General features: G+C 42.0%; 2 protein-coding genes and 1 long non-coding RNA gene across 3 annotated transcripts; all 3 read left to right on the top strand.

The window, feature by feature from the left end:
* The first annotated feature begins 3512 nt into the window (after positions 1–3512).
* On the top strand, positions 3513–4362 carry LOC118406696. Its single transcript, XR_004830069.1, has 3 exons — positions 3513–3629; positions 3856–3978; positions 4231–4362. It is a non-coding gene; the product is annotated as an uncharacterized LOC118406696 (long non-coding RNA).
* A 137-nt stretch (positions 4363–4499) lies between these two features.
* Positions 4500–8369, top strand: LOC118406472 (signal peptide, CUB and EGF-like domain-containing protein 2). Its single transcript, XM_035806526.1, has 9 exons — positions 4500–4506; positions 4880–5002; positions 5107–5229; positions 5328–5441; positions 5895–6050; positions 6917–7417; positions 7727–7891; positions 8025–8084; positions 8365–8369. Exons 1-9 carry the CDS (start codon positions 4500–4502, stop codon positions 8367–8369), a joined length of 1254 nt encoding a protein of 417 aa, XP_035662419.1.
* Positions 8370–8775: 406 nt separating this feature from the next.
* Positions 8776–9506, top strand: LOC118406471 (cartilage oligomeric matrix protein-like). Its single transcript, XM_035806525.1, has 2 exons — positions 8776–8983; positions 9376–9506. The coding sequence occupies exons 1-2, from the start codon at positions 8776–8778 to the stop codon at positions 9504–9506; spliced, it is 339 nt and encodes a 112-aa protein (XP_035662418.1).
* Positions 9507–9574: the final 68 nt, after the last annotated feature.

Here is a 9574-nt window from a genome sequence, read left to right as displayed (position 1 = left end):
TCCAAGATTTTTTTCAAAGGCATGACTGATTTGCATTTTTCCATGATAGACATTCTAGTCAATCTTAGCGAGTCTATCACCAAAATTTGCCCCAGAAAGTGCAGGAAATGGCTTTTCAGAGGGTCCAGATTTCAAAATTTCCCTGGACCTCCATTGCAACGTCTCGCGCCTTTGGTGTCGGACATGATGAAAATATATCGAGGGAGTTGGCCTCAAAGACTTACGCAAAAGCCTAGTCTTTTAATAGAAATTCCATTAAACTTTGCAAGCGATTTTTGCCCGTCAAAATGCAGGAAATGGCGTTTCAGAAGGTCAAAATTTCAATTTTTCCGGGGGAGCATGCCCCCGATACCCCCTAGGTACATTAGCTCACGCCTTCGGCGTGAGTATCGCGCCTGCGGCGCTCGATGGTCCCACAATTACTAAAAAGACCCCCCCCCCAACCAAAATCCTGGCTACGGGCATGCCGGCAGTAGGTATTTCATCGCCAAATGCACCACGACCACTGCTGCCTTACTTCCAGCCACCAGTCAACCACCAGCCAACCCATTTCAGACCTTCTGTCAACAGCCAAGAGTTTTGAATATTTTAAAACATTTGGCTGGTGCAGCCGACCAGTACGGCAGTAGCCAGCTGCACTGAGGTGCCAAACACAGCCGAAGGTGCTCCTAACCAACCGTGGTTCCCAATCATGGTGGGGAATGTCGGGAGCTCCGGAGGCCATGGCCGGCTGTGTATATAACTGGAGATTTAAACCCCTGTCATACATACATGTAGCCTGCCATGACCTCCCGAACGACTCCAGACCATGGTTGAGAGTTAGTCGTGATCAAGGTCATCTGTGATTGGGAAATGGTTGACAAGTCTTTCTTTAAAATCATTTGCGCTAGACGATATATATAAGTTGTCAAAGATTAAATTCGGGAAAGTTATATGATGATTCTTCTCCAAACTCATGTGCCGACCATGGCTGGGGAGTGGTTCGGAGCAGAGTCGTGAGAGGGTACTTAATTTGCAAAAATCTTTCTAAGCATCAAATACATTATGACATTTCCCCACACGATGATCAATGCCAAAGGACAAAGTACACCCGAACCTTTTCCTCTGACAACTTTGGTCATCCTACGTAGCTTCGCCTTACAATGTTAGGACACAACTTTCTGGGACTTAACCCGGTGTCTGAGATTTCTTGAAAAATACGACATTTTCAGTCAATTTCAGTTTATTAGTACTCTGAATTATCAAAGTTAGTACTCTTGTTGATTGTTACAGTATTGATGAATAAATGAATATCTAAAAATCTGTATATTTCATACCAGCGATTAATGGTTTTAACATGACATTTTCCCCATCACAGATCACAGTCTGACGTTTAGAACCGATACTGTTATATATTCTAACAGTGCCGAAACGTTGACGGTAGAAATCTATGCCGACGGTTGCATTGACGTCTGTGTGACAACGACAGTGTCCGGACTCACGTCGCTGGGGTAGGTAGAATTATAGAATTACTTCACGCACTACCTGTGGTCTCCATATGTTATTCCTCGTCTATCCCAAGCAGGCCAAAGGAGCAGTATCTATAGAACTTTCCATCAGTGCAAAAACCAAATGTTCCTTTCACTTTAATTTTATGGTTGTTAAATACAATTGTGTTCTGAAGTGATGGGGATATGCAGACCTGTACTCGCACTATCTAATAATGAATATATTCTTGCATTTTCCCACATACTCGACATATCAAAGGACTGAGTACGACCGGACGTTTTCCTCTTCCAACTTTGGTAATCCCAGGATGCTTCGATTGACAATTTCAGGAGACGACTATCTCGGACTGGATTGGGTAGGCTCATATGAATGTCATAAACCATCCAGTCCATTTCAGGTTCAAATAAATTGATTTATTGTTCAAAGGGGCATTGCGTTCATTACATTTCTTCTTGTTTGTAGATTGACGTGTACAATGCCTACACTGGGAGATACTATCGTTTTTCCTGTCCCTCCGGATTGTGCAGGTTGTCCACTGATTTCGCTGAGGGTGATCGACAACTCTCACTGGATTTTAATGGTTCAAAAACACATTTTTGTATATCTTGGTTTGAAAAAGAGTAAAAACTGTTAGAAAATTACTGATTACTACTAGTATACAAACGACTGACTCACTGTGTAGTCTTTCAACATAGACAGAGATTACCTCTATCTGTATCTTCATCAGAACAGAGGGTGATCAACAGCATAGTAATTTTGACCTGATATGGCAACATGTCTCTTCAATCTACCAATATTAAACTGCTCCAAAATGCCTGTAATGTCCTAAATTGTACCAAAATTCAACAAAATATATTTTGCTGATACAGAGTGTACCGGAGGAACAAATAACTGCGACGTTCACGCCTCCTGTACCAATACACACGGCTTTTTCACCTGTCGCTGTAACACCGGCTACAACGGGAATGGAGTCACCTGCACAAGTACTTTTAAAGTATCATATTTTGTCATAGTTGATGCATCTTACAAAACGTAGTTATATTTGCGCATGAGCAATAGAGTCCAGATGTTTGCATATATCATGTCATTTGCTTTATATCACCTTGTGCAAATGCTCGATACGGCCTCTGTATACAATATCATGAGAAATGGGGTTACTCTTCCATACTGTGATCCAGATAATAACTGGACGAACTAGATGAATGCAGGACGAACTAGAAAAATGCAGGACGAACTAGATAATGCAGGACGAACTAGATAAATACCGGACTTTGAGAAGGCTTTACAAACTATCAATTATGGTTTCAGACGTATGTCCGACGCTGCCAACCCCAGCCCACATGACGCTTAGTTCCAGTGCTACTTCATATGGGACCGTGGTACTGTTTACCTGTGACCAGGGGTACGAGCTGGTAGGCCATTCCAGCGTAACCTGCCGGACTGACGGCACGTGGAGTGTGACTATTCCGACTTGCAGAGGTACTCAGACTATCACATAAATCTATTTGTCATCAAAGAGTTGACAGACAATGATATGTTATTAGCAATAAAGAACACTGATTATATCTTATTCTGATAGATTTTGACGAATGTCAGACACTGACCGGTGGACAAGGACCATGTGACCAAATATGTATCAATGAGTACGGCAGCTGCCGCTGTTCCTGCCAGGCGGGATATCAGCTCGATGCAGATAGTGTCTCGTGTACTGGTAGGTACAACTCTCTTGTGACTCTTATTGTTTTCTATTGAAGCTGGAGAAAATCAACTCTAAACTGAAAGAAGTTTATGACAGTCACAAATATGGGGAGCCTTATGCAAACTCTGTGGAGCTTGTGACAGTTTCATATAGTCATGAATCATGATGAAGATTTCGGTAGATGAATTATCAAGGCAGTGAATGGTGTCACGCACAACATTTTGAATATCAAGCAATGCATTTTGTCTGGTGATGATTCTCTGCACTTTGTGAATGCATTTCATTTTCTGTACTCCTTTTCTTTAACCCTTTCTATAAGATTTGAACGAGTGTGACTCAGCCCACCATCATTGTGACCAGACGTGTCTGAACACTATTGGCAGCTTCTCATGCGGATGTGACAGCGGTTTTCTTCTCAACGCCGATGGGAAGACTTGTTCAGGTAAAGATTCGCAATATAAGAAGCACATTATCTACTCAGGACTGTTTTGACATAATCAACTTGCACCTCTAAATTACTGTCTTCTGGGTGAGGTTATATTTTGCATTTTGTGTACCTTACAAGGAAAACATGAAATCATCAGATGTTGACAAATGACATATATGATGAGTATGTCTGTCTAATCTGATAATTACAACGTGCACTTACTAAATCTTCTGTTAACCAGATATAAACGAGTGTGACGAAGCCCAGCATAACTGTGAACAGACGTGTCTGAACATTGTTGGCGGTTTCACATGCGGATGTACCAGTGGATTTCGTCTTAACGACGATGGGAAGACTTGCTCAGGTAACGATTTGCAAAATGTAAACACATTTTGTAGTTAAGTGGCTTGACATCAACATGAAACTCTATTGTTTGTTGGTAAGTACGAATGGGGTTGTATTTTTGAATGAAGTGTGAAACAGATTCATGCAACTGCACCAACGATTCGTGTTTAGATATTGGTTATGAATTTCAAAGCAAAGAAAATTGAGTCGCAGAGCTGATGATGCCTATCTCTATAGGGGTAGGATCACTCATCATATTTCTTACTTACAGACATCGATGAATGCCAGACAAACGGAGGAAAAGGACCATGTGACCAAATATGTCTCAATGAGCACGGCAGCTACCACTGCTCCTGCCAGACGGGATATCAGCTCGACACAGACAACGTCTCGTGTACTGGTAGGTGCGACTCTTTTGTGACACCGGTCCACTGAAGCTAGAGAGCGAGTATACAGCAGATGGTGTAGAGTTTTCATATTGTCACGATGTAGATTTTATGAATCAATTATCAAGGCACTGTGAATGGTGTCAATTAAAACATGGAGAGTATCCAGCAGTGTATTTTGTCTGATGACGATTCTCTGAAGTCTGTAAATATGTTTCGTTCTCTTTCTTTTCTTTGGCCCTATCATCAATATGTGAACGAGTGTGCCTCAGCCACCATCATTGTGAACGTTAACAGACTTGTCTGAACACTGTTGACAGCTTCTCATGCGGATGTATTAACGATCTGCAATACTATACGCATGGATTACTCACACCGATTTGACACAATCAACTTGCCTTTTGGGATGAGGTTATTTTTCATTTTGTAGACGTGACGTTTAAACACGTGTTTAATTATCACTGTGAAATAATCGGATGTTGACCAATAAAGTATGAGATTAACACATATCTTACCGGATCTTCTGTCAACCAGATATAAACGAGTGTGACTCATCCCAGCATGACTGTGAGCAGACGTGTCTGAACATTGTTGGCGGTTTCACGTGCCTATGTGGTATCGGGTTTCGTCTCAACGACGATGGGAAGACGTGCTCAGGTAATGTTTGGAACACCGTTCATTTAAAACGTATCTAATAAAATATCACAAACACGCAGCATAAGTCATCGTAACATTTCCTAAAGTACTCTAATTACCCTCAGATGTAGACGAGTGCGCCCAAGGCCTTCACGACTGTGAACAGATTTGCATGAACATCTACGGAGGGTTCTCCTGTGGGTGTGAAGACGGCTTCTCCCTTGACGACGATGGAAAATCATGTTCCGGTAATTACATCCTTATGTCGACTGAATCGAGCGTTTGGCCAAGACTTAAGAAAGATGTTTTAGTTACATTTTAGTAATTGCCATCTCATCACATCTAGCTGAAGACAATTGCTTTCCCGGAGCATGTGACAACGGCGGCACGTGCATTGACGGAGACGACACATTCTCCTGCTTGTGTCCTGCTGGTCACAAGGGAGAGAGATGCCAGACTCGTGAGCTTTTATGATCTATCACGAAGTATAAACTAGTAGTTGAAACATGTCTTGCTTTTTCAAAGACCACATAAAGCATCAATATCAGTTATATTTATCAATATCAGTATTAATATCAGTATGATTTAAGTTATGATCACTGGTTTAATGCCTTATGTCACAAATATTGTTTATGTGTAAACATTGACTCTACATCCGGCGTCATATTGGCGTAAAGGTTCGGGTATTTAGCCCCAAACCTAAAGGTCACTGCATCTAGGTGTAAAAACGGGTACATAATTTCGGTTGGGGAGGTAATAGGCAGTGGACACTGTGCCCTTGACAAAGTAGATAAAATGTAATAACCCACTGTCCCCACGAGGTCAAGAAGACTATGGACCTTTACCTTTCAAAGATTCTTAGGTCTACCGATTAAGTTTTGCACAAGTAGTATTTTAACAAACATCATTGCAGCCCCTTGCAGTGAAGACTTCGACCCTCCCCTACACGGTGGCAAAGTTTGTACAACCTCTGACGTCACAACAGACACTATGACGTGCACTGTGTTCTGTGAGGGAGACAGGGAGTTTTTTGGCCGGCCAGCGGACGCCTACACCTGTAATTCGGATGGTATGTTAGAGTTTGGAGATGACGTCATGTGTGGCGTAACTGGTAGCTAGTGTTGTGGTCCCTATCTAGGGGTCCTGATTTCGATACTAACCTTGCCCCTGATGTTCTGTCCTTGAGAAAGGCACTTTACACGACCTTCCTCACTCCACCAAGGTGTCAAAATGGGTACCCGACGGGTTGTTTTTGACGTTTTTAGGCGTTTTTATCGGGCTTTCTATTTTGTACCGTTTTGATGATGTCTCGCGACCTTTTATCATAATGTTTCGCTTTTTAATGTTGGTACTGGAACCCAAATACATGTTTCACGTCTGCCGCCAGAGTTACATAAGTTTATATTTCAAGTTTTAGCCGTATTGTTGTGTAAATAACAGAAATAACATTTATGCTAATAGAGTTTGATTGACTGAAGGTGTTTGGAGCTCTGTTGATCTTGCAACTGGCCCACAGCCACTGGAAACTGGTTCCCGACCATGGCCAGACTGTACAGGTATGTTAGTAAATCTTGACTTGCATAATCATTTCCGAAAAAGGACAAAATTATTGCGTTGATCCCTTTCAAGAAGTCAACCTTCAGACGCAATATTTTTTACAAATTGAAAGGATATTCAAGTTGATTCTGCATTTGAACAGCCCGTTTCATGTAATTTTTTTTACTTAATATTGTTGTCTTAGACACATTCATTGCAAAGTTAATATTTTACATCGTAGATAAAGAATTGAAATTTGTCTTCACGATCACTTTACTTTAACTTTATTTGAATCCCGACTTTAATCACATTACTTAGCTACAACATTAAACCATTTATCGGGTATGAAATTACGTTTCTTAAAGATTTACCATGACTTGTTTACTCACTGTTTAATAGGTCGATATCGTCCTGGGAGAGCACATGTAAAAGGAAATGTCTTCTACTTCTATGACGGAGATTGTCAGAGTAGCATCCAAGAAATCATCTCCAACTTTCAGCAACTCTTCGGCCAGTTACAGTCCAGTCAGCCCCAAGGACAAGTATCAATGCGCCTAGGAACGCTAGAGCTTGACTGTGACGAGCAAGTTCGAAGTATCAGCAAGAGGTCAATTCTGGGACAAAGTGATCAAAGAGGCACAGATGGGTTTACCATAAAGTTTGAAGTTGTGGCCACTATTTCTCAGGAAAACATCACGGAAGCACAGCAGTTTGATCTTGTGTTTGCATTGGATGATGTTTACTACGAAATTGCTGACAAAGTGTCGTCCAACGACTTCGACCTCGTTATCGGAGGGCAGCCAGTCATAGCTGGATCGTTTGACATGGGCTTTGCAGAAATAGTCGCTAACTGCACAGTCGGACAGCTCGCGTATCAAGACGACTATCAGGCGTACTGCAGTGAGTGGTTATTGATACTCAATCTGTTATTAATGACGTATTGATCTTCCTGTGCATGATAAACCCCCTCCTTGTCTCTCTGTCTCTCTCTCTCTCTCTCTCCCTCTCTGTCTCTCTCTCTGTCTCTCTCTCTGTCTGTCTATCTCCATGTCTCTGTCTGTCTCTCTATCTCTATGTCTCTGTCTCTTTGTGTCTCTGTCTCTCTGTCTCGCATTCTCTCTGTGTAAGGCTCAGCTCAGTAAAGATCTCACGGTATACTTTTATCATCATTCATACCTGTAATGGACTAAATTGTATCTTACTTCACAGCTGACTGTCCTCGAGGAACCTTTCACGACACAACTACAGACACCTGCCAGGAATGCCCCGTTGGACAGTACCAGGACCAACCAACACAAAGCACCTGTAAACCCTGTCCGGGAAACACGTGGACGGTGTTTCCTCGAGCTGTTGAACTGTCAGAGTGTCTCTCATGTAAGTACATTTCCCTCGCCTATAGCTTATCAAAGTGAACATTGTATATATCACACAAGGAGCCATGTTGAATATCATTTAGACAATATAACATTTATATATACAATTCACATTTATAAATCTCAATACACAGACTGCGAAGGAAGCACTGGTCCATGTTCAAGCTGCATTTACGAGAAGAGAACATTGACATGTAAGGTAAGTATTGAAATATGTCAATGGACTCCTATAGTTGTTTTATTTGAATCACTTTCAGGTACATTGTCAAATATGAACATGACAGGGACTTACACATGAATGTGCTAAACACGTAGTAAATCATATACATTTGTTATCTGTTGATATGTCTTGCTACTGGATCATAGTGATGATGGTGATGTCTTACTCCTGGTACAATAAGTATCTGAATTCGAATTATCAAATATCGAGTGTCATGACAAATTGTTCACATCACACATTTTCCTGTACCCCAGTGTGAAGTCGGATATGCCGGATCCAGGGACGGACTGACCTGTGGACCTGACAGTGATCAGGACGGCTATCCAGATGTCTCCTTACCGTGTAACGACACATCTTGTCGCCAGGTACATGTCCATGAATTACATTTGCAAAGAATTTGAGCCATTTTGAATACTGCTTTGGGTACACATGTGAGTGTTTTGTTTTATTGCCATTAGGATAACTGTCCAGGGATTCCAAACAGTGGACAGGAGGACGCCGATGGAGATGGTGTAGGAAATGTCTGTGACGAGGATGCAGACGACGACGGTTTCCAAAACACTTGGGTATCAGTATCCCTTCCAATAGTCCACTTTTACCATCCAAATTGAACATTGAACATTGCTTTACCTCCTCATAGGAGTAAAAGAGGATACAAAAGCAATATGATATCTGTTCAGCATCTAAAACATCCTCTGTACGTTTACAAACAGGATAATTGCCCATTGGTTGCCAACTTCTACCAGACAGACGTTGACGGTGATGGGGTGGGTGATGTCTGTGACAACTGCCCCACGGACATCAACACAGACCAGAAAGACACCGACGGGGACGGGTGGGGGGACGCGTGTGATCAGGACAGCGATGGCGACGGTAAGAAACCAAATGCTATAACAGTTGTAACCCTTGTCCTGCTGGCATTCCTTTGCCAATATAACCTCACATATCTTATTGCTTCATCATATCAGTAAAATCTGACTTCTTCTATGCTGCTGCTGCAGATTTACTTCTCCATTCGGTGCGCTTTGTAATGGTGAGCAACATTTAGGTTACTGGGCCCACATAAAGGCATCATGTATGTACAAATCGCCAATTGTCTTGCGTACAAGGACTAGGGTATCTTGAAGCAAAGGAGATGGTACAGCCAAGTGAGGACACAGAATGCAGACACCAACAAGGGGCCTGACTATTATAAATACTGCAATGGCCTCTAATAGCATATCATTGTTGACCTATTGATGCTTGATACTGTCTGGTGTTTGCAGCACTCATCGACAGCCAGGACAACTGCCCATTCCAGCTCAATGCCGACCAGACTGATTCTGACGGAGATGGTATTGGAGACGTTTGCGACAACTGTCCCAATGTACCAAACGCGGATCAGGTAATGGTTTAGTTTTTATAATGTTTCTAACATCTTACGCTTAAGAGTTACTTGCTTTGATAAACATTTGATCATTATCT

The sequence above is a fragment of the Branchiostoma floridae genome, chromosome 19 (assembly GCF_000003815.2).
Source record: "Branchiostoma floridae strain S238N-H82 chromosome 19, Bfl_VNyyK, whole genome shotgun sequence".
NCBI lineage: Eukaryota > Metazoa > Chordata > Leptocardii > Amphioxiformes > Branchiostomatidae > Branchiostoma > Branchiostoma floridae.
Note: the sequence above shows the minus strand (reverse complement) of the source record. Positions and strands in the feature narration are given on the sequence as shown.

Excerpts from the sequence above, each read along its gene's own strand:
- LOC118406472 (XM_035806526.1), top strand. Across the intron at positions 5,003-5,106 it reads CGATGGGAAGACGTGCTCAG|ATGTAGACGAGTGCGCCCAA; the intron begins GTAATGTTTGGA and ends AATTACCCTCAG. Across the intron at positions 6,051-6,916 it reads CTACACCTGTAATTCGGATG|GTCGATATCGTCCTGGGAGA; the intron begins GTATGTTAGAGT and ends ACTGTTTAATAG.
- LOC118406471 (XM_035806525.1), top strand. The coding sequence starts at position 8,776 with ATGATATCTGTTCAGCATCTAAAACATCCTCTGTACGTTTACAAACAG. Across the intron at positions 8,984-9,375 it reads TCAGGACAGCGATGGCGACG|CACTCATCGACAGCCAGGAC; the intron begins GTAAGAAACCAA and ends TGGTGTTTGCAG.